General features: G+C 38.1%; 1 protein-coding gene across 1 annotated transcript in view; it reads left to right on the top strand.

The window, feature by feature from the left end:
• Nucleotides 1-12,131: 12,131 nt before the first annotated feature.
• The window catches only part of LOC150083182 (putative G protein-coupled receptor No9), a 94,463-nt gene continuing 80,060 nt past the window's right edge, over nucleotides 12,132-26,534 (top strand). The window contains exon 1 of the mRNA XM_090378419.1: nucleotides 12,132-13,705. Coding sequence (XP_090234545.1) covers nucleotides 12,132-13,705 — 1,574 coding nt within the window. The remainder of the gene's footprint in view (nucleotides 13,706-26,534) is intronic.

Raw genomic sequence — 26,534 nt, 5'->3', positions numbered from 1 at the left:
ACAACAACAAGTAATAACCCCCCCCCCCAAAGACGATGTTGTTGTTTTCATTAATAATGCAGTACACTACTGACTTTGGACATATAAAGAACTCTTCCAGAGTGCACACGATATTATTAAAATGATACATCATTCGGCATACGTTTCCTGTTCCCTAATGCGGTCGCCTATCTTTTAATTACCTCTTAGATTTGAGCTGAGAAATCGAAATAGATTTCTCAAGAGGAAACGTGTTTCATTTATGACGTAGTAGAGTAACACATCCTGTAAACATAGCAGTTTCATCTCGTGAGTTCAGTAGATTTTTTTAATCCTACGCGTTTTCATTCCCCAACTCATTCATTTTAATGAATTTGAAACTGCATGCGACATCCCGCAGGGATCATAATAATTGTAAAACCTCTCATATACGAAACCGAGAGCTGTAATATTGAAACCACCCGCACCAGCGAAGAATCTTATAGACCGGCGTTTTGATGAAACAAACAACAAAAAAATTATCATCAAACAGAACATCGTGGCAGTAGAGCTGGATTTACATTGGTTCAGTAATTTCACTTATGCGGTAGTTTTGAATAACTAAAGTGCATGAGCACGCTTCAATACCCAATAAACTAGCAATTTTAGCTCAACTTGCGTACAGCTAAGGTTATTTTTCTTCTAAGTATTTAAGGAATCGTATTAGTAAACATTTCCATAGTTAAAACTTAAACTTGCCATTTATGGATGGAAAATATATGGATTAGCGAAAATAATAATAAAATTCTTTAATAAATTAACTGGTATACATTTTTGATTCCCTACACAGATAACCAGAGGAATCTTACAAATGCAAAATTCAGCTACAAATTAACCATTAAAGACAAAATGTTTGAACAAGGAATTAATCTTAATATAAAATGACATCGGCATACTAGGACCGACACTATATTAGTGTTCGTGTCTAACAGCACCAGGGTTTTCCCCCATCTCCGCGTGGTATACAGAACTCTGTAAAAGTCAGAGAATTAAAAGTGTAGTGTATCTTGTTCTTCTGGCCATTTAGCCGCTAGACCCCTGCTGAGGCCCAACGTTGTCCACACTATGCCTTGTGGAGGCAGACCAGGTACACCAGTATTTTTAGATAAGTACTCTGGCAGGTCTTGCCACCTAATTTTTCTGAGATTTCAGTGGCAAGGACCTTAAAAATATATATATAATAATAATTTAATAGTATTTGGAAGCAGTCGCTGAAAGGTTAGGCCGAACAGGATTTTCGTACGCAGTTTGAACTTTGACATTGTATGGGGGTTCGCTGGTGTTTAGGCAGAGTAGGGGCGAAAGTCAGAAATATGGAGCCAATAGGGAAGGCGACCCCAAGTCAAAGTTTTAAATTTAGACTGTGTTGGGTTACGCTGTGAAAATGAACAGAGTAGGGGAAGGAAACAGGAAGTCCATGTTATAGCGCTCAGGTGTGGGAGCGGGATTTTTGTGCATGAGGAACTTAAAATAGAAGACCAGTACCAAGTGACTATGGGCGGCCATTAGGGTCTCTTCGCCACCAGGGAGCGGCTGTGCAGGTGCCCCTCCCTGGCGGCGAAGAGACCTGCCATACAGGTCTGTTTTGCAGAGGTTCTGCACAAAGTCAGTTTATCAGGTGGAGATAGACGGAAGTCCACGTTATAGGTCCAAGTCGAGACTGTCTATTGAAACTCTGGTGCCTTGAGCACAAAGAGGGGTTACTGCGAAGGTGTCTTCCTGGCAAACGCCAATCAACCTTTCATGTGATCATGCTTAGATGAAGGAACGCTTTTATTTTGCGGGCATGCAGTGTAGATCTGGTGCGACCACCCTACCGAAGTACGTTTCGAGGTATTTCCTGAGAGTTCGGCATACTGGGCTTGAATTTGTTGTTTAAAAGTGAGGTACCCGCGATGACTCACTGGTTATATTTCTATCTGTACATATTGAGTGGAAGGGGATTAAGTTCAAATTGTCATCAGGTTTTCCACACTGGTTAAAAACTAAAACGTCCCTCTCGCAAACCATTAAACCTATGTGGTGTGGTGTGGTGGAACCAATATTTCAAGGTACTGTCTAAAGCATGATGGTCCAATGTTATGACCGTTCATTGCTAGAGCACATGCTACACAAATATCTAGATATTGTCTTCGTGATACGAGCCACCAAAAAAAGGGGTGCGCCAGATATGAAGTAGATTCCCTAAAACCAACAAATGCACGATACCATTTGTAATGGTGTGATATTGATACGCTTATCTAGCATGCAGAGGGCCTGACATCAATATTACAAACAACTGTTCTGTCTCCAATTGATCGCATTTGGAACTTGCCTTTGTTGCTCAGATTTAGGGTTGACAAGAAAAGAGACACATCCTGCAGGATGGCATGTAATGTTGTTCGTATTCTGAGAGTGAATGAGTTTATTTTGACTTGCAAAATTTAATAGGATCCTTTTTTAAATTTTTGTTCTGTTTCAATATTTGCCATCCATAATAGGTCTATTTAGTGTGCTGAATTATGACCACTCCATCGGTAAATTGACTATGCTATGCTACAGCAGTGGTAATTTGCATCTGGTCGTGCAAGTCAAAGTGATAAAGTAGCAGTTATGAGATGTAGTAAAGATATCACGGAGTTTCAAAAGGGCATGACTGTGGGAGATGATGCGACGGGTGTGTCCACATTGGAAATAACGTCTTATCGGTTCTCACGGCGTACAAAGAATGGTGTCGAACGGGTTAAACTACCTCCCGCTGACAGAACTGAAGAGGATTACGCAACGTGTATGTTCGTATAAGGGAATAGTGTAGTACGTTATATGGTCTCAATGGTAGATCACTACTGCTATGTTGAAAACTGAGTATCAATTAATCAAAAGAAAATATGACGTAGCCCAGTGGTCAGGAGTGAGAGTGCATAGCACGCGTTCCTTGAGTGGGCCGGGGTTCAAGCCCGACTACTAAATATTTGCATTGACAATTTATTGTAAACTCTACTGACTTGGTTGTCGTGCCGGAGTATAAACAGAAAATTTATTTATTTGTTATATACCCGTTTAATAGCTAAAAGGAATTTGATGCATAGAAAAACAGTGCAAACAGCTGGTAATGAGAATATATGGGGTATTGTTTATAAGTTGTGTTTACACAAATTAAGGTCATCCGGGAATGTGATAAGTTCTATGCATTGTGGGGACTCTGAAACTGTACATTGGCTCGGCCTATTATGTTATACTTGATCACCTTGTCAATGGATCTCATCGAAGGGAAGTTATTAAACGTTTCTTCAAACTGTTTCCAATAAATGCCTGCTTGAAGGAATTTTTCCTTCGCCGTGGAAGGATGCTCTACCTAAGATCATTTTGAAGTCAGCTGAAAAACCTAAAACTGAGCCCTCTTCTTATCTTCCAGGTTTGGATAAAGTCTATGAACGCATGCTTTAAAATCTTTGGTTAGAGATTCAAATGCAATATGTTCTTGGCATTTTCGTCGATATCTCTTGGGGGAGTGTGTTATTATTGATCATTCGCCTCGCAAAATGCTCTCATCGGGCGTCATAGTGAATTATTTTCAGAGAGATCTTTTACAGTTAAGTCTAGTTGGAATTCGAGGATGCCCCACTAATGTGGAAATTGGTATTAGACGAAATGTAATGAAGTCATATTGATATGATTGCATATGCAGATGACCTGGTAAGAAAATTAAATATCTTGGTGTCTTCATTGACACCCATATCAATTTTCTATCTGAAAAGGTTACAAAATTTGTTAACATGATAGCAAGAATTACTAGGAACGACACTATTTCTTCTTTATGACTGCGTTTTTCTTCCTATATCTCAGCTTGGATAGACTGTGTTAATTTAAAAAAAAAACTGTATTCCATTCAGAGGATGATGCTCTTGAAGATGACTCTAGTTTGTAGAGCTGTCTCCACTGCTGCACTACAGATTGTCACAAGGAAAAGGCTGATTTACAGAATAATGACTTTCAACTCTTTATTATTCGTAATCTTGAGAATGAAGCGAAGCGAATCTTAATGACTCTTTGGAATAATAAATGGGCTAACTCAAATAACTCGTAGGTTCTTTCCCTCTGTTGTTGATGTTCCATCAGGAAAATGGTTTGCGCATAATCTACAAACTATGTTTTTATTAACCGGTCGTGGCTCATTTTTAGGAAAGCTAAATCAGCCAGCTGGGTGTTTCGGAAAAGTCGCAGTGGCACTGCACAGCTCTGGAGACATACTATATATTATTGCCATGAGTACTTGGATCTCAGAAATGAATCTTTATTTGCTAGTCAAAATCTTGCTCACCTGACTGAGAAAGATTTTCATGATAGACTTCATAAGATCAGTGGCTCCTTGCGCCTCAATTTATATTTCTGAATATCATATGAAGGTGTACAATACATATATGTATATAGCGGAGTTTCCAGTTTCTTGCTAGGGGACGCTTTCAAATAAAAATAAAAGCGACAGTTGACATCATCTCAAATGACAATCCGCTGATCATCGTCGATGTCAATAAGCCTATACAGTTTAGGTGACGGTGGTTTAATATGGGGCACGTTTTTCTGACAAAAACTAGAACCCCTGGTGCATAGACCAATGTTTCACTGGTGAGATCTATTGGCAGCTCTTACGAGACTATGTGCACGTGTGGTTCGAGAAACAGCGAACATATCATCCATCTTGATTGGCTTCCAAATTCGCTTAGCTTCAATTCAATTGAACACTTGTCTGTGGGAAGCCTTACAGGCAGCATGGAAAGTGATCCCCGTGCAGATGCTCACGGCTTCAGACATCTAGTGAAGTCAACGCCTAGGCGAATAGCGGTGGTCCAACACGGTATTAGGTAGGTAGTCATAATTCAGTGATCACTCAGTGTATATTGGGTAGCTTCTCACTAGAAGACAGTCCGTCTTCTTTGAACTTTCTCCTGAAAAAGTTGTAGAACCCTCAAAACTTTGCGCAAAATATGCTGCCACATTCTCTCTTTACGCTGTTATTAACACCCGAGAGAGAGATTTTAGTATTCTGCCTTGCAGTTTCTATTTCTTTTCCTCTCTTATCCTAAATTGCACCGTTTGAGAAAGGTTGTAACAATCCTCAAAATCTGCACATCCGTGATTGCTGTATCTAGGCGTGTATGAAGTTAAACTGATGCACTTCCCACTAATGCTGCTTAGTTACATACAACCATCGTGAGAATTGTTCTGAGCCGAATATCCCCGCACAACCGTAAACGAAGCTGACTGCTCTCGAAGACTCCATTAGTTTGACACAACCGTGTCTGCATGGAATAACTTCCACAAATGTACAGGCTTTAAATGTCACTTAATGAGACAAGATGGACACCACGAATGCCAAGAATGCAGCGAGGTGAACTGGACCCGACTAGTTACACAGATCGTATCGTTTTGCTACACTTGAAGGGATCATTTACCGGAATTAAATTACACGTGAGGTGATTATTTCTGCATTAGCCAATTAGAACATGGCATTTTCCAAGCTCAAAAGAATGAAGCTTCGTGCAAATGCTAACAAGCAATTTAATTTACTTCACGATCAGTGTCTGCTTTAGTACTTATTTTCAGACGGGCATTGATTGTACGTGCATGCAGATTTCACCCAGAGAGAGAGAGAGGGAAAAAACTGCTTCTCAAAAATTCGTCGATTTCCAGATTACCACAATATCTTCTCTATACTTCTGTCGTGCCATCACGTAGTAGGGCGCTAACCTGGATACCCTTTATTCGCCCTTCTTGGGCGAATAAAGGGTATCAGAAATTTAAGTACATGTTAGCTAGTGAAGAAAGCATTTTTAATGCCTACTATTTTGTATTAAAATTGTTATGTACCAAACACTTTTTTAACATTTTACACGACAACTTACAACAGTCACCGAGTAATAAAGGATTAGTCAAGCGCACTTTTTGGAAAAACTACTGTCACTGCCATTCTAAAATGAACCCAGTTACTGTACATTCATTCGCAGAAAGGTGAAAAATCGAGCAATAAACGGCATAATTATTAAGTGAGTAATTCACAGATGTCTGGGTCACACACTGATTAAATTTTATTGAACTGTTTTCTGAAAGTAAAATAAATAATTGTGCGGTGTACCCTTTAAACCCTTTCGCGTGCGACGTTTGGGAACTACTAGAGCAGGATTTCAGAAATGAGGAAAATTTGATTTATTCTCTGAGTGCCTTGTGGAATCCTGTAAAACTCTGAAATCACTGCTCGGTACGAGGCGGATGTTATTGTTGCCGATCTTAATTTCCTTTCTTTTTCCATCTCTTCAGTAAATGCAATTCAACTAAATAGCTAGGGAATATGACTTGTATCTAGGATACTTAGGTGTTTATTAAGCTCCAAAGCAATTAACGCTATGAGGTATCAGTATAGGTGACTTTAATTGCGTGTAACCCCCGCCTGAGGCTGACTACTCAGCTACGTTTAGGGAAAAGTTCATAAAGAGAGTGGACAGTAAAGCCCAGTTTAATGGGTACTCGAAATGGCATCTTGGTGCATTAGGCTAAAACAAAATCACAATGTTCTAACACCAAAACGTGTTGATGACCACACTAATTGCTTCGATAAACAAGAATACTCTTCCTAATTTGTAGTTCATGAAGAGCCAAATAAAGGAGTGATTTGAAAATTATGCGCTTTCAGTCTCCATCTTTGAGGACGTTTGTATTACGCCATTACTAACTCTAGGTTTATGATTCATAGTTGGTGGGAACTCAGTGTAGTTTATCAGTAGTAAAAAAAAAAAAAAAAACCACTAATTATGGTAATAGGCTCCAGGACTACTCTGCAATGGAGTTACCATCTCGAAATTACTGTATGTAGAGCCAATACATTTCGTACTGCAGCATTCTTGTCATGCACAGAGTATTTGTAATTATAGAAGTAGAACCTGTTTTGGCATACGAAGAGAAAGTAGAGCAATGTTGTTAAAATAAATGAATATTTCTGTTTATACTCTGGGAGGACCACACGAGAAACAACACTGTATTTAGCAGTCATAGAAATGCACCTTGGCTCCTGCTGGCTAATTGGATATGATATGGAAGTACGACAAACGTGTTGTTGCTTTTATAATTTTATTTACTGTGGTGAGATTTTCTAGCTTTTCTGAAGCCTCTGTTATGCTATTAATGAAATTCAAGTAAAATTGTCCACTACGGATAGTATTTATATAGCTGCATTAAACGGATTTTTTAAATCCGTGTGGTTGATTAAAAGCTTACGAAATGATCGGTATATGTAGATTTTTTATGGATACGGTACTTCACTCTAATATATGGCCCTAGTCACGTATATATAAATAGGGCTATATATTAAGACACACAAATTAAGTAGTTTATTACTATACCAACAAGAAGAGAAGGGTGAATTGAAAATAAACGTGTTGTCGAGAGAATACGTTGCTAAAACAATTTAGAAGTTCAATATATAAACATTAACGGCATCCACGGATAAATGTAAAACCTGCTTCAATTATTATGAACAATAAATAAAACAGACCGGACAATGCTTGTCGTGAATCAATCCATCAACGTAACTGAGAAATTAAAATATAATTGCTGAAAGGCGCTCAACAAATGCCAAACCGCTATTAGACAAAGTTAAGTATTATGCCAGAATCAGCATTGATAATAACGGTTGTAATGCCTCGCAGCCACTGATACTTTTCTTCATTTATTGCCAAAAGTGATAAAATCACAAATACAGTATATGCATGAAATTAATGTGAGCCAAATCCTTTCCATACACATCAGCGCGCTAACTACATTGATTCAGAAAAGCTCATGCATTATTTCAGACAACACAACCTCCCCATTTCCTGCTGAGTTTTTTCGTGTCATTATCGCAGTTATAATTATTATGCTAATCACACAGTTTATAAAAAGCATATTGCTTTAGTAGCTCTGCCGGAAAAATGGGTTGACATCGTAATCTCTTCTGAGGAAGCTGAGAATGATTTGTGCGATGCATATTGAAATAAAAACTGCAGGCTGATTACGAAGTACGTGAAAAATCAAACATTAGACAATCACCGACTTTTTGTGTATAGCGTGTGAGTTGCATCGAATCAAACATAACTGCTTATCGCTCAGTGGCACGTGATCTCTTTATTAATTGTCAATTATTTCGGGTAACTGGTGGCTGTAAAATTTTATTACGCATCTGTGATTCTGCTACATTTTAAAGTCGAAAACATTGAATTTATAATTTATAAGGATAGAATTTTTTGACGCGTCAGCATAGGTGCTTATTCTCTTCTCCATGGCTGTCAGTCCGCTCATATGCATGTAATAACTATATTCTCACTGAATGAATTGTCAAGAAATTTTACATTTGGCCTTTTTAGAACGATTTTCGAGCTTTTCCAATTTTAAAAATTGGACCAGTTGAAATCCAGCAATTATTATTATTTTTTCCCCATATATCATGGGTTTTCCATACACCGTATATTGTAGCAGAATCACTAGATGGCCGTTTACCGAGCCAACTGAAACCAAGCACTTTAGACCCATCTCTTTTTCCTCTTGTTTGTTTAAAAAACAGTACTGAAAACACTTACCATGCACATTCTCCCTCACAGGCCTCATTAAATTCATTATGCTTTGCACAACAGATCAACAGTTAGTAACCTGATTATGGCTACCAATGCCATCCTTGGATCGTTTGAGGAGAAAGAAGGTGTCTACAGTTAAATTCCCTACCAGCCAAATGATATGGGGGGTGCATTTCGTATCACCTGCAGTTTATAAAACGTTCTGTAAATGCCAATAGATACCTGGCTATACTGGAAGGCAAACTGCTGCAAACCATTAGAGACCATTTCAATCTGCCAAGTAACTGCATCTTTCAGGACGACTCTACTCCTTGTCATCGGGCGAAAAGTATAAGTAGGCAGTTCTGTAATTACTTTAGCTTCATTTCTGAATTAAAGGTTCGACAGTAATGTGTTTACATTTGTTACAGTTGAAAAAATGGTTGGAAGAACGGTCCATTATAGCTGTTAGCTGGCAGGACAAGCCCGGACCTGCATCCTATAGAGAATTGCTGGTATCGTGTGGAATCTGCAGTTGCCAGAAAGAAACCAAAGATCCTTCGTGAACTTCTTAATTGGTGTTTGAACCCATGAACTCTCAGTTGATTATTCTCAGAAATTGATCTTGTCAATGCCTCGACGGTGTTACCAACAGCAAACTCAAAATGGGAAGCATTCAAGGAACTAATCTTGGAGGCTACCAGGCTTTACATACCAACTAAGAAATATTGTTCAAGGTTTAGGCCTAAATAGTTGTCAGATGAACTAATGAGACATGTGGCAGAGAAGAAAAATGCATGGGATACATACAAATTAATGGGTGACATGGAAGCCTATGATAGATATAAGTTGGTCTGTAACCAAGTCACAAAGGAGATTAGGCAGGCAAAGGCAGACTATGAAAAATCCTTGGCAAAGGATGCAAAGAAAAACAGAAAAGAGTTCTTTACATACTTGAACTCGAAAAGGAAAGGGATGAATCAGATTGGTCCACTGGATATTGATGGTTCAACAGTTGAGGATCCTGCTCAGGTGGCTAACAATCTAAACGAGTATTTTGCATCTACATTCACGCATGAGGAGTTATTCAGGAAGGAGAATGATGTAGGTAAAGTAAACATTGGCAGTGAGCTGGATGATTTTGTAATAACTGAGAGGAAAGTGGAGGAGAGATTGTTGGGGATAAACATAAAAAAGGCACCTGGGGTGGATGGGATCTATCCAGTTATATTAAAGGAGGCAGCAAAGGAAGTAAGCAAACCCTTAGCCATAATTATGAGAGCTTCCTTGGACTCAGGGGAGGTACCTATGGACTGGAGATGTGCAAATGTGACCCCAATTCACAAAGGAGGTTCAAAGGCTGACACAAGTAATTATAGACCTGTTAGTTTAACTTCTGTTCCAGGTAAATTAATGGAGGCACTGGTTAAAGAAGCACTGCAGGATCATCTAGACAAGAATTCAGTTATAGCTCAGACGCAGCATGGTTTTGTTAAGGGCAGGTCTTGCCTGACCAATTTGATTGGATACTATGATGTAGTCACAAAAGAACTGGATGCAGGGAATAACTTTGATATTATATATTTGGATCTTAGAAAGGCTTTTGATACTGTTGCACATGGAAGACTGCTGCACAAATTGGAGCAGTGTGGCATTGGAGGCAAATTGCTGCTATGGATAAGGGGATGGTTGAGTGGCAGAAGACAGAGAGTGGTAATCAATGGACACTGCTCAACGTGGACTAATGTTATTAGTGGAGTTCCTCAAGGTTCAGTGTTGGGTCCGTTGTTGTTTTCGGTGTTTATGAATGATATTGATGATGGGATATCAAGTTTAATGTCCAAGTTTGCAGATGATACAAAGGTTGGCAGGGTCGTTAAGGGCAATACTGACGCTATGCTGCTGCAACAGGATCTGGACAGGTTGAACAGATGGGCTGAGAGGTGGCAAATGAGGTTTAACATCAACAAATGTAAAGTGCTGCATATGGGAAACAGTAACCCCAGAGCAACGTATCAACTCTGCGGTACTACACTGACAGTGGTGGAGAATGAAAAGGACCTGGGGGTAATTGTGCAGGCAGATATGAAGTTCTCTGAGCAGTGCAGACGAGCTGCAAGAGTAGCTCATGGTGTCTTGTCAATGATATACAGGAATTTTTCTAGCAGGGATAAGGAGGTGATTATTCCCTTGTATAAGGCAATGGTAAGGCCACATCTTGAGTACTGTATACAGGTCTGGAGGCCTCATTTCAAGAAGGATGTAGAGCTGCTGGAACGGGTACAGAGAAGGGCAACAAGATTAGTAAATGGAACAAAGGGTTGCTCTTACGAAGAAAGGCTTAAGTTTTGCAAATTACAGAGTCTGGAGACTAGGCACCGGCGAGGTGATCTGATAGAGGTGTATAAGGCTTTGAATGGTTTGAGCATGCTCAATGCCAATGGGATTCTTCATCTTTCTCAGAATAATCACCTCAGAGGGCATAAATTCAAATTGAGGAAGGACGGATGTCGGATAGATGTGCGGAAATTTGCCTTTGGCCAGCGGGTGGTTGGTTGGTGGAACCGACTTCCATCACTGGTTGTTGAAGTTGATAGCCTAAACAAATTTAAAGCTCAACTGGACAGGTATTTCGAACGAACGGAGGGGTGAAATGGGAGTGGGTTTTTTTTTTTTTTTGTTTTTTTTTGGCTGATGATGAATAAGCTTGCTTTCTTGCATCATATGCCTCTGCTAATGCTAATGCTAATAACTATTAAGAAATATCTTTTGTTTATATTTCTATTTGTGATGCTAGTCATTAATGTAACATACCATCGTGAAAAAGGGTTAGATATGTGAAATTCCTAGGTGATGCACTTTCTTTGAACACTAGTGTATATTTGTTGCTGTGCGTTGAATGAGAAATATGGCGGATGCGCGTGAAACTCATTGGTTTATTATTACTTTTAACGCACTGCGTACATTTAATTAACTTGTTCGTTTTTTCTCCTCTCTAATAGCATGTCTTTTGTTTTAGTTTCACTTCAGTTCTTTTTCCATTGCAATATTGGATGCGACTTTGTAAATATATGAAGCTAATATTAAAGCAATAATTATCGAGAGGCAAAATCAGATGATATCCATTGAAGTTCTAATAATATCGCTATCAATATTCAAACTAATGCTACAGTCAGTTGCCCACTATATTATTATTGGCTTTAGACCTAACAAAATTAATGGCCAGAATATACGGAAAAATGTTGCAGGTTCTGCCGCCATTCAATATACTTTATTTCTTAGTTTCTCTACTTATAATAAATAATATTAAAAAAACAATTTAATTATAATATAAAAGCAATGCCAATCACTTAATTGAGTTTACTGTATTTTCTTTTCCAGATTTCGACTCTGGCCATGACGTGTCTCGAGCAAAATTTATACGAGGACCACCAAGATCACAAAGCACACTACTCGCTGATAATGGGCCGGTGCTCCGACCAAGAGGTCACAGAGCATTCCTATTCAAACAGATGAGGTGCTAGCCACTGAGAAGCAGCGTCCCTCTCATCGACCATGAACAACAGCAGCAGTGTTCTGGTGGTGGAAGGCGGCGAGATGGTTTCGTGTCCTGACTGGATTAACGCCGAAAAGCTGCGTGACGTGAAGGTTGTCGCTACCATCGTTACTTTGGGCGTGATTAATGCCGTTGTCGTAGCTGGGAACCTGTTGGTCATATTAGCCGTGTTTGCTTCGGCTAAGCTTCGCACGGTAACAAATTTCTTGATAGTGTCGCTCGCCGTCAGTGACCTTCTAGTCGGGATCACCGTGCTGCCGTATTCAATTTCTCTGGAGGTTCTGGAGGTGTGGATCTTTGGAGAGATTTGGTGCCAGATGTGGTTAGCAGTGGATGTGTGTCTCTGTACTGCGTCAATCTTAAACTTGTGTGCAATCAGCATCGATCGCTATTTAGCTATCACGCGCCCAGTCCATTACCGCAGCGTGATGTCCCCTCTCCGGGTGAAACTACTAATAGCTTCGGTCTGGGTCCTGTCGTTCGTCATTTGTTTTCCGCCATTAGTAGGCTGGAATGATCAGATGTTGGACAGTGATGTTGCTGCTTATGATAACGACAGTTTGTATGACTACGATAACGAGTCTGCGCTTTTAAACGAGAGCAACTTCAACACTTCTCACGCTGGTGTGGAGACTGTGGCTCGTTTTGTGAACAGAACTAAACACAACGCAACGTTTCCCTCCCGCTGCTCAATAGCTCAGTGTACCTTAATCAACAACCGAGGTTATGTTGTGTACTCGGCCCTAGGGTCTTTCTACATCCCGATGCTAATCATGTTATTCTTTTACTGGAGGATCTACGTAGCAGCTATTAGAACTAGCCGCGCCATCAAACGCGGGTTCAGAACCACGAAGTCTAGACGGGTAAAAACGGACACTGAGAATCTGACACTAAGAATACATCGTGGCAACCCCTCACCCGACCCAAACTGTCATCAGCACTCATCAGCAGAGTATCGTAGACCCGGTGATATTATTATTCCAAGAAGAACGCTCAGTGTGGCCAGCGGAAAAAGCCAAGACGAAGTACACACCAGCATCGCTCGCAAATCCAACGGGAAACAGTATTACGTCAAAATGCATTATCGAAAGACCGAGAACGGAGAAACATCGGAAAGTTTATGTGCGGCAAGACAATCATCCGATAATCTGCCTTCTGGTGGAAGCGATAAAGAGCACCGATCAGGGAGAAATATTTTTAATCGTCTGAGCAAACGTAACGCTAGGTGGCACGCAAAGCGTTTCCGTACAGAAGCGAAAGCCACAAAAACTGTTGGAATCATTGTGGGAGGATTCATCTTGTGTTGGCTACCATTCTTCACTGTTTATTTAATTCGAGCTTTCTGCGAAGAATGCTTCTCTTCTATTTTGTTCTCCGTCTTCTTCTGGCTGGGATACTGCAATTCAGCTATCAACCCTCTTATATATGGTCTGGTTAGCAAAGACTTTCGGTTCGCTTTTAAGAAAATCTTGTGTCGCTGTAAACTGAAAGACGACGGTATTTCTTCTTTGATCAGACAAATCCACCTGCCCACGTTTTTCGAAGAAATGCCAGATGATAACTTGGACTCTCAGTAAGCTTGCTGTTGTGATGTAACGATGTATGTTGTGCCCAGTACTCTGTATATTGTAATCATGGGTGTCTGATGAAATGCGCCTATTCATTTTGCCTCACGTAGACATCTTATAGTTGTCTTTGCATTATTTAATTCATTCTTTCTCATCGCTGTACAAATGTACTTAAGAAGGAATACAGGTTAGTTTGGGAATGTAAGATAGCTGGCGATATAGACGAGTATTTATAAAGATCAGGATATATTTTGATATAGTAAATGAGCATACCTCGTGACAACCCTGCATCCTACTCCAAATGCATTTACCCTGCACGAGAAAAGCTAGAAAATGGTGTAAATAAAGGAGTTCGTCCTTATTCATATATGTATGTTTCGTTGTTGTTAGCTGAAATGAAATATTAATGTTTGCCATGTAGTTTGTATGCAGTCTGCAATCTGTGCCTTTGTGGTCTTTGTTGGAGTTGTTTATACAGTATGAGATAATGAGCATGAAAATATATGAACGTTATTTTGGTGTCTATAGAATAGAAGTGTAAATTTTAATTCTGTCAGTATCTCGTGAAATCGATGTTTTGAGCATTTATTTTGGCTACCAATTACAGCTAAATATTTAGAACTTAATAGTTACGATGGACTCGCAGTATTTTGGTATAATCTTTGAAAGCCATTAAAATCGCTCAATACATCAATCATTGTCTCCCGTTATCCAATCATGAGCTGACTTGGTGCTTTTAAATACTATTCGAATAAAAATAGAACATATTTTATATAATCAGATAAAAAAAAAAAAAGTTCAGAACTTGCAGTAAGTGGTGATTATAAATTGACCCATGTCATTTAATAAAATATGCATTACGAGATTACAATGGGGAAATCAAAGTGCCAAATTGCTTATCGTATTGCAAGGATAAATAAATAACATCGAAATGTGTAATACTGATAATAGAAAGGAACACATTAAAATCTTGTAAGAATTCTAATAATGTTTTGAAAGACACGAGCTTTAAACGTTTAGAACCAGACTGAAAAAGAATAAAATACACACACACACACACCCACTAATGGCATGAATAGAAATTCATTTGGTTTCTCAAAGGATTAGTGGAACCATCTGCGTCTTTAGGCATTCAGTTATAGATCATACAAGTACGTTAAGGAACTAATGTTCCAGCTCTAAATTATTAGATATCTTTCTCATTTATGAATATATTTCGAATGTGGTAAATTAAGAGCGATCTGTTTTTATCTCTTCACAATAATCTATAATAGTCCAGTAATATTTAGCGATTTTATAATTTGTTGATAAAAAACAGCGTCTAGCATCTTTTACGAATTACTTCGGATGGATTCACAAACAAATGTTGTTCTAATCTACAGAATTCAAGCCACATTTCGGTCACCCGAATTCGATTTCTACATTGAGTGGACTTGAGCAAGCCCTCTCAATTTATAAACCATTGTACCACGAAGAAAACGGTATAGAATACAGAACAAACAGGGGCGTTCTAGTTTCGGTAATTCACTAATGCGAAATTTTTTTTATATGTAGTCCAAGGGCTGTGCTGTTAGAGATGAAACAACAATAAAATACTAATAACTTTAATTATACGAAGGTTATCCTAAACGTAATACACAGCACAGAGCTCTCGTTTTTTTAATGAGCTTATAATAACATTTGCAGGCATGCTGCGCATTCGAATCCACAAGCTTCCAGGAAAAATGCATGTCTAGGTGTTAATTTTAGCATGGTTGAATTGTATGGGTTAACAATGAAGGTGTAAACTTCTTTTGACAGTAGATGGCTGTCCTACAGGATTAAAAAACAAAACAAAGAAGTTATATTTATTAGGGATCCCAGAATTCTAGTTTATTAGTGGGCTGGAGAGCAAGCCGAAACGATGTGCTAGTAAAGTCAGAAGGTGAAGTTGCTTTCTCCTCATCTCCCTCAAAATCTGTTCTTTTTCTTTCAGTATTTTTTTTCTACAGCGGATACTGTAAACAGAATAATTATTGCCAGTCGAAGTTTATACAGCACAGCAATCTGCTTGGCTACACCACTGAGGCCTTGAGAAGTTGGTTTAAATGGTTGCAACAGAACACCGAAGTACTTAATTCAATACGTAAGTATCTGGAATAGTTTTCAGTGCGTAGTGGAGAAGATAAAGGTCCAGTACAACGAGTAAGTAAACTACCATGAGGATGTGAGCATTCTTTCTGAGATTGTATTCCTGTAATTGATGATTTTGTGAGGAGACAGAATTTCATTTTGCAATAACGAAATCACCCACATGTTAGTGTAAGGTGAATTCACATAGAATAGATGCTAATCATTTAAAAGTTACGAAGGTCATTACTTTCGAAGGATGGCTGTGGCCGCCAACCTTTTCTGATCTCTGGCAGTATATGGTTTGTACAAAATGTGATGAATGAATATCAATGTGTACTTACGTTACACCTCGATTTCCAAAACATAATCCACTCTAGACATTACATTGCTTCAAAATGGCTTCCTTGTTTCTGACTGATTGGCTTTAATCGATGTATTCGACTGTCATTTCTTGGCTTTCAGGTGCGAGTTTTCTAGGGTCAGTCATTTTTTTGACAGAGTTCATGTAAGACAGTCTTTGCTGGAATGAGTAGCTCTGACCAGATAATTTTTTTAATGCGAAAATAACTTCCAACAAGAACTGGCTTTAAATTACCTTAAGTTCATCGAAGAGATCCTGACGCAATTTCGCCAATGCATTTATACAAACTTGAATAATTCCATTTCCAGATTTTAGAAATATTAATGTTCGCATTTCATTTGAATTAAACAATGAGAGCGAACTTTTGACTCTCGTGGGCCACGATATATCACCTTAGAGATAAGAACTAATCATATTGCATTGCATGAACTTCATTCTGGGCACTTATTATTAATATCAGTTTATTTCAAAGACATGTCCCTTTACAGCTAGAGGCCACGTGTTACATGGTAATATTGAATAAATATTGCCATACTATTTACGAGCAGCTTCCAGTATAAATTTCTTTTTAAGTTAGCTGCCTGCAGGATATGGACATACAACAGGTACTTTCTTGATAACTTATAGAGCATAAACGCACTTTTCTGATGTACACAGCAGTTCAGAAGCTGCATGCAGACTAATGTCTCAATTAGACGAACTACGCTACCAAACGCGCCAGTTGTTCATCTTCCTTCACCTCCATAATCTTTGCTCATCACAATGGTTCACGAACAAGCTTTAATAACAACGAACAGTTCCTCGCGGATTTATTATCGTTCGCTAATTCTTGTTGCTCATCTGCTGGCTGAAACCAACTGAGAACACGCCCACAGTACATATAGTGGCGATGTACGCAATTCCACCATAAAAGCGATCAGCATCCGAAGCAATAATGAACTTATTCTGGGATCGATAGGGAATACTCTTCATTAACTAATCATCACGAACCGAATCCAATATATAGAGTCATGACTGAAACACGTTGATTGTTCTGTTGCACTGATTTGCCTTGCCTTGTGAGAATTTTAAACTAATGGTTTGGTGCTGCGAAATAACAGTTTGTGATCCATTTTTAAAGTTAAAATGCAACAGAAAGGATGCATTTATTGCCATTGTTAAATGTTCTTAAAATAGTCAATCGTATGTTGATAAATATTGCGAACTGCGCACATAGATGAGGTTGTTAAATCTATCTGACCACTTATCGTAAATTAATTTTTACACCATCGAATGTAGCTAATTTTTTTAAATGTTAAAAATTTAATCATTCCACAGGGTTAGTAGTTTACCTTGTTAATGCCCTTCCTCGGCATATTCGCAGAATTATACAGGGCGATCCAAAAATACTAGTCAATATTTCACAATGTTTGTAGGAAATTTTCGAATATAGGACAGAGTTATACGACCTGGAACTTTCGTGACGTCATATCCGTTATCGGAAGCGTTTCTACAAATCGCCGCATTACTCACATTATAGATAATGTCAAAAACATCCCATCATTACAGAAAATATCTTCGCTCATGTAAATATGCTCTTTGTTTAGGTGAACGCCAATGAAATGCTACAGCCCACCCCACAAAATATTTCCAACTGTTACTATACTTTTGATAATTCAACCCAAACTCCGGGAATAGGGTTTCCATAGGGAGAATCACATGATGAACCCCGTTCGATATGGCATTCGGAATCAACCGTACTGACTGTTGTGAACGCTGACCCTTCCATTAATACTCGTTAGATGGCATGCACTCAAGTATTTTAAAGATGAGTCAGGCAGACCTTGTAGCTTTAGTCGGTGGTTCCTGCACTTGTGTTGATATGTAGACGTTTTCTGCAATGTGCGGCGGACAAAGTCAACTTTCATTCGCCAATGCTTAACGGGCATAACTGCAACTCTTGGCTATTAGTGAATCAACTCAATGTTAAAAAAAAAACCTGCGTTTCATCGTTGACATTTCGACTACTTATCATACGATACGAATAGCCTGAGCAGTCGCTCGAGATCTTGGCTGCAAAGTTAACCGATCTAAATCCGGACGATGTTTTTCTATGGTGGCATACTTCACGACTTCCTGTGCAGCGCTCAATACACACTAAGTCGTGAATGTAAAATAGCATTCATGAGCATCTTTTGCAGTGCGCTAAGCATGTGTCTAGGTCAGGGGCCACCAATTTTTTATTTTGGCATAAAATTCATAAAAGGTCAAGTAAATGTTGTGATACATTTTTATTTCTTCTCATTACAGAGAATTCAATATAACCTTATGATCTCTTTTTCATATAATATTATACACGCAGTTAAGGAACTTATAAAATTGCAAAACTAAAATCATTACTTTAAGTACAAAGTATGTTATATTTGCCAATTCATGACGCGAAATGGCATAGGCTGATTGCAGCCACTTTAATTCTATGAATGGCATTGCACTCCAAACAAGATGACGTAGATATGTCCACACATCATCGTAGTCGATTTTCTCGACTGCTTATCTTCACGTTACATTGACCATTACGTACCTGGGCGGAAATGATGTCACGGAAGTTCGAGATTGTATAGCTTGTTAACGGTGCATTAAATCTGAAATGGTTCTGGACTGTTGTTTGTATTGTCGCGCAGAAAATCTTCATGAAATACTGACCTCCATTTTCAAATCGCTCTGTAGAGCTACTTTCATTTAATTGTTAAGTGTTGATAGCAAGACGAATCGGTTTGAAAGAACGACTGTTTTTAACTTGCTAGTTTCACTGTTTATTATATACAACTTTGTTTGTTAGAATTGGCCCATCGCACTGTCTTAGAATGTAAATTTAATGTTGTCTTAGACAGTGAGTTATTCAAATATTTTTATATCTAAAATGTGTTCCAATGAATGGATATGTATACAAAGAAAGGATGTTGCACAATCATTCAACAGGGTGTTGTTAGCTCTCAATCTACAAGAACTGTATTCCTTCATCATTCGACTCAGTCATCGGTGGTTTTGTTTTTGACGTTCTCATAATGACGTTGGAAATTTATTTATAATGACAAATAAATAAAATGTTACAAACCTGTGTTTTTTTTAAAGGAATTCCTTTACTGTTTATTACTGTTGTTTTTACTTCGATTTACCTCGAGATGAATCGAAATATAAGACCCTGCTGTGGTGATTTGCAAATTAGTAGTCTCTTTAGGAATAAGATCGAATATGAACTGCTCATTCGAACTTACATCTCGAACCCCTGTCTCTTTCCAGAAAGAACTTCAAAAGGGTATGTATGCAGCTATGCGATTTAATCTTGGGTTCCTAAAACCAAATAATTCTTTGCAATTTGTACTCCTGTGTGAAAGTTATGACATAATATTTTCTCGAGTGAAGTATAGAGTCTATACTGCTATTTGAAACGATTCTGCATTCGGAATTATTTCAAATTTTGTCCTGATAGGCATTGGGAACTTCGCTTGTCTATTAGAACTAACCCAACATCCCAGAATATTTAACATTTTGATTAATGTAAAAAAATTGACTTAAATTATTTCATTTATATGCTCCCTTAAATGAAAGATTTTTTTTCCAAGTCAAAATTTTAGTTAATATTATGCTATACTTAAGGTTATCGACCATCACTGCCAGACTCCACCATCATTAAAGTAATCTAATTTAAATCCTTTCAAACTGGGCCCTGCCCCTTTCAGCATCATCTGTGAACATATTTCTGCACACAATTAAAACACTTTTTATTCAAAAGACAAAATTTAGCATTCAAGAAAATGCAAAGAGCGGATATTTTTGACAGGAAGGCGATTCGATACTAAATATCACAAAAGCAGGTAATAGCAGGGGAGACTGTAAGAAGAAGATTACTTGCTTTATGTAGTCTCGTATAATTTTTTTATAATCAATATATTTTAATTACATGTACGAGACTCTCCTCCCTTCGGAATGTTTATTATTTTATATTTGATGACTGTCAAACTTGGCATATTAGATTAGCTTGCTAGTTTTAATAAGAAAATTGATTTATTGCTGGCCAACGCTATTCTCAAGTTTTTTTAGTGTGCGCAAATTTGTCCTTCCATGACCTATATTCACAATAAATTCCTTCATCTACACCTGTATATCGTTTCACTAAAGGTGTTCAATTATGTCCCCCCCACAGATTCTAAGTATCATCAATTTGGCCTCAGTAGCCCTTGTGTCGTTAAGCCCAATACCAACAATCTAAGTATCTTCCATTGTATCACAGCAAACCATCGTTCTTAGAATTCGATTCTCACACGATCAATAGCGTCTGCTCTCAAAGTATTCCTATAAGAGATGTGACAGTAAAGTAAGAGATTTATTTTAAGAAAAAAATTATTCGAAGTCCTTTTAGTAATTCAAGCAATGGAAGTACTGAAAGGTTCAGGTTTTTAGTCTTCAACTGAGTCAAAATGGTATCTATTCAAAGGTCTCATCGAATTAATTTTAGATGTGTGGAAGTATGAAAGAGTCAGATGGGAAAAATTAGGAGAATACGGTGGTGTTCCAACGATATTATTTCATTTGCTAAAAATTTCCTTACCAAAAGAGCTGTGGAAAGATGCAGCATCATGATATAAAATTCGCTCGTCCAATCAAACATTCTTCATGATTTTTTTTTTTTTCTTCCTGTTCCACAAAAACCGAATCCAAACGACTCATATTACATATTTTGGCTGACTGCTGAAGTTAAATCTCACCTGGTTACTTTATCGTGGTATCTCGTATATTCGTATCAAGAGGGAGAGTTTCGTCGTGGATTATACAGTTCATTCCAGACACATGAGCATACAATATTTTTGATCAACGTCAATATATTAATTTCAACGACTTCACAGGCTTTCTGATAGAAGTGTGCGGGCAATTGTGTTGAAACTTTAAGCAGTTCAAACAAACAAAAATCAGAAAATACAAGATTGGAGCTGTACAACAGATGGGATATAAAATTTGAACTCCAGGATACATTCCGATGGTTTATTTCGGATTTCATCCAACCCGCTGCATTGGTCCGTTTGAATAAGTTCATCCGCTACACTTGAGCAGTCATTTTTGAATGGCTCATGCCAGATTATATATCTTTTCAATGATAAACCGTGCAATTTGAAAAAAAAGGGTCATTTTGCATTTTCAAAAATGGCTGTCAAGCATTAGCAATTTATAAATAATCATCTTAGCGATAAGAAAGGCGAACATGGTCTGCGAAGCCTCTTGGAGATACGGGTACTTTATGTCTGGTTGAAAGTGTGGATTACCTTTTGTTTTTGGTTTCTAGGTGTTTCTTTTTGCAACTGGATATTGTCCTTCATTGGCTACACTTCCCTCCCCCTCTATTTGTACCGAAGTAGTTACAGCAGTATAACCTGATTTATGACTGTGAAGAGTCTGCTCATTTGGCGGTCTTGCGTGACTGTTCCTAAAATAAGGTGGCTTCGTGAATAGCTTGGCTAGTTTTTGCGGCAAGGTAACCAAGTTCATGAGGTGAAAGAACGTTTGGTGAATCAAAATAAGTATTTCGGAGTGATGTTAGACTCCAAATTAATTATTTAATTAATAAAATTAAGAATTTCAGTGCTTCCACATTTAGAATATCAAGAGCTGAATGGGGATTAAGAAGGAATACTTTAAGGCAATATTTTTGCCAATTGTTACTGCTGCTGCCTCTATCTGGGTGACTTGTGTCACCCAGATAGAGGCAGCAGAAGTAACCAAATCATCATATTCTCTACAAAGAACTATGTTATTAGCAGTAGAAAGTGTGTGTAGAACAACTTCACCCCATGCTCTTCAGGTTTTAGCTGGACATATGCCATTAGATCTGTACGTACATTACAGAGTTTTTTGTTATTTTATAAGAAAAGGTATTCATTTTACTTTTTTCGATTTAACCATAGATGTCAACGTTGATATTAAAAAAGAAAAGAAACGCATATTGGAAAAGTTATTGGATGTTTGGCAAGCTAAATGGAATCAAAGTACAACAGGTATCGTTACTAAACTATATATACCTGATGCCAGGTTTCTGTTTAATAATAAGAAGAATAAATGGCTTTCTTTGAATACGCAATTGTCTTATTTGCTTACAGGGCATGGTGAATTGAATTACATTATTTTTGGTTAAAAGCAGATTCCTATTGCACGTGTAAAGCAGAGGAAACCTGGCATCATGTTTTATATGGCTGCCCACTATATGATGGGTGTAGACAGCAGTCGATGTCTGTGCTAACAGATTTACGTAATGGCAGTGAAGTTATTTATTTGTCTAATTATTTGGCTCTGGAAGAATTTGCTAAAGCTGTTTTTGTCAAGAAGAGAAGGCCATCTCTTTGGTTGGTAGTTGATTGATGATCTGAAATTACTTGTACTTTTTTTATTGTTTTGTTCAACTTGCATGAGTGCAGAAAAGAAAAGGGGGGAAAAGGTTTTTTATTTATTTATTGCGGGCAGTGGATAAGATAGCCGGTGCGGGATTTGTTTGGCACTCCTGCAAGACGGATGATAGTTTTTTTTTTTTTTTTTTTACTCAGGCGTGGGGAGGGTTACCTCCCTTGTCTGGATGCGGGATTATAGTGCATGATTGCACTGATAGAACTAATGGACCCAGGCTTGGCTTTACGTATTAGGGATGGGCACCGGGTAGCATTTGCCCATCGGGTGGCTGCTCCCTGGTGGCAGAGTCGCTTGACATAACAACACACTACACCTACATATTGCGATTTCTTCTTTCCCCGCAGAGTAAACAAGCGGAGATAGACGAAAGTCTGGGAGCCACCCAACGACACGACACGAATATACATACGAGTCCATGAGGTGTCTTTGTATTGTGTTTGTGAAATGAAAAGAACTCAACCTTCGCCCGAGGCTGATCACTATGCGGGAGAAAAAAAAAAGAAGAGTCCATCAGAAGGTGGCTTCAAACATGAGAAAAGGCAACCATTTTTCAATATGTATTGTTCGTGTGACTGCTTAATCGTACTTATGCTGTTAGCGATAGTCCGAAAATAAAGCAGATTAATCGAGATTTCATGACCTCTCGATGCCCTGTCTAATAATTATCCTCAAATTGTTTGTTGTATTAGTAAAAAGGAAAAGAATGGATAATAACTCTTTATTGCATTTCGAATTATCAGAAACTTTGGTAAGCATTAAAAAGAAGTAGTTTTTCATCCAGAAAAAAACAAACTGTCCTTCAAGAACACTGATGCTTCATGGGAAATTGCCTCATCACTAGCATTTACTGTGTACATATATGAACGTATTTGAACACATCAATTGTGTTCAAACTTTAGCTGTGCATGTGGCAAATGCGCTTATTTTTCTTGTTAGTACGTCTCAATCCAACCTATTTCCATAATTCTCTGGCTGCTCGTTCGTGCCGTGTTATCAATAAACTCCTCTTTTCAGACTGCTGCAGTAAATTGTTATCATATTTCCTCAGAGAAGCCGCTTTCATAGATCAGACGCTGACATTATCACAGCTGGAAATGCAGATATTTCCATCTTCCGGTCCCTGTGGTGTTGCCTGCACGAGATTCTGGTCAAATTATGGACAAAAATGCATTTAATCAATCTTCATGAAAGTCTTTTTTTTGGTGGAACATCTCGCAATTATCATCCCCAACAAATATTCTTAAGGTGTGGCTGGTCCTGTCAATTTTCCTAGTTGTCGCGTTTAATTTCTCTTAAGTTAATGAAATATTTTGCTTGCAAAAACAAAAATGACAAAAACCAGCTATTCTGCTAATATACACGACTCACAGAATGGCAGGGTTAACAGGAAACATGCCGCTCTGACTGAGGCAATTATGAAATCATTATCACTGAAGGGAGGGTACGGTTTAGCAAATTGCAAATTTTGGAGCCTCTCCAGTGAGTCACCACACGCTTTTTACTTATTTCAAGCAAGATTATTAAACAACTTTGTCAAAATAAGCTAGCCGATGTAGGAACCAAAGACGATTCAAAGGGATGGATGGTAGCGCAATAAGTAACGTTTTTAACTCCATAAAATCAGGTAACTAAATTACAAAAACTACGTTAATGATTGTCGATATATCTCTTATATATATATATATATATATATATATATATATGTTACTTTTATGAATACATGAACTTTAAAAGCTCTAAAAACTAAGGTATTGAAAAACCGAGAAAGGTTTAACAAAATATTTATAAAAGCAATTTTGGTGGCCCTTGAAATAACATTTACATACATATTTGTAAGTATTTAAGTTCAAACAAAATAGTATCAACAGCTAACCGGAAAGGAAACAAAAATCACGAAGAAATTCGCAGAAAACGAAATATACTTATTTGCGCAATAATGTGATAAAGTGCGACCGGGAAAGATGATTAATTCTGACACATCAGTTTGATAATACTGAAGGGGGTGAGGAGAAGTAGGTCATTTATTCTAACATGTTTCTAATCAACTGAGTCACCGCATCCGTGGATAACACAGACAAACAATTGCCTCTATAATATGGCCCACATCCAACAAATCTCTGTTCCGCGAACTTCTTGCTCAACACAGACTAACAAAGTCTTCTTTTCACACTTCCAACCACTTGGATCCTTTAAACAAAGTTGACGTAAGGACCCTCCGTTTATTTATTTCTCGTCTCACGAGGACACCCGAGGCCACTTCTAAAATAAACACAACTCCATTCTTTGATACTTGGGAGCAGACAGATTTAGAAACGTGTGATGTAAAAGCAATTCCCAGAAATAATGTTGTCATTTTATCGCACGTGACAGTATACACGTGACGAGCTGCATTTGTCATATATGCGCATGTACACAAAAGTACAGATTCTCCTGGTAGTATATTTCGTTTGCGCATGCATTAAGCGGTGCGTATATCGTGTGCAATTATTCACTCAAACCAGCCATGGGTCACACAATGGAGCAGAGAAAATTACACTGTTGCGAAAAATAAACGTCAGCAGCCTCTTTCTAAAGTTCACCAAAGACTGACGCATTCGAAAGTAAAGGGATCACGCTCATGACCTCTTTGTCAGTGAAGAAAGGGGAGTGCTACTAAAAGTCTACTAACCTTAACCAAATCCGCATCCATTTTACGGATTTTCATTCATTGAGACGTTCAATTGTCAAGATTAGAGAAAATGCTCTCCAAACAAAGACGGACTCACTGCTAAACCCCTTTCAGCCTGATGAGATTAATTCAGCTGGCAAACCGGGTTATGGTTACAGTTGTGATTCTGCCTTTTCCTTGTAAAGTTTCTTATAGACATTGTTAAGGTAATGGTGTAGCTATTCTCCATAAAGCTTTGATTACTAAAGGTACTCTAGGATCAATGAAGAAACGTAGAATAATAATGCAGTAGGAGAAATATACATTTATTGTTACCAGAGTAATTTGTCTGGGTGTTCAGTGTATTTCACCAAAATATTGTCTTTAAAAATACCTGCGCAGAAAACGACTGGCATCTTTTAAAATAGTAATAATGTGAAAATAGTTTAGAGGAGAAATTATTCTAAATCTGCATTTTGAAATGAAGATCATACACCGATGAATCCACCACACTTTAACTCGGAGTTTCTATAAAAGCATACACTTCACTTATATTCAAACATAAGTTTCTTAATGAAAAGTTATCTCTTTCAGGTTTCATATTTAGGATTCTGCAGCAGTAAAGAATGGTTTTGGATGTCACTGAAATCAAAACTGATATCCTGCTTCTTTTGGGATGAGGCTCTTACGCGACAGCGATCTGATTACAATGGAAAAGAACTGCCTATAGATCTTTTTCCCTATGTGGAGCAAAGACTCCACACTATTTGGTTATGTTTTCCCAGTTAGCCGAATGATCAGGCACTGGGATACAGACGTAACGCGCTTGAATAATGGTTAAGTCCACATGACTACTAAATACGGCGACGCTCTTGTATTCTATCTATCTCGTGAATTCCTTTGACCTTATGTAGTCGTTCCAGAGTATAAACAGAAAAATTATTTATTCAGTATTATTATTTTACGTATCCGGGACTAGCACATTAGGTCAGAGGACTTCACAAGATTGCGAGGATGCAGTATTACACGTGTTCGTTTGAACGCGCGTACTACTGCTGCGTTTGAGCGTTAGACAACGGTGGCCATTCGAATGAGACAAAATATTAGGAATCGATGCAAATTATCAACAAGAAAACGAAGTGGTTTATGGGAGAACTTCTTACAAAGTTCATACAACAAATTTCATGGTGTGTTCAAAATTTTACTAGCAAAATTTCGGGACGTTGTCCGGACAACTTAGGTCGCATTAATTCCTTTGGAGTTTAAATAAAATAAGAGATAG

The sequence above is a fragment of the Mastigoproctus giganteus genome, chromosome 7 (genome assembly GCF_048544385.1).
Source record: "Mastigoproctus giganteus isolate SK-2022 chromosome 7, ASM4854438v1, whole genome shotgun sequence".
NCBI lineage: Eukaryota > Metazoa > Arthropoda > Arachnida > Uropygi > Thelyphonidae > Mastigoproctus > Mastigoproctus giganteus.
The sequence above is the reverse complement of the archived record's forward strand: the minus strand, read 5'-3'. Positions and strand labels throughout refer to the sequence as shown.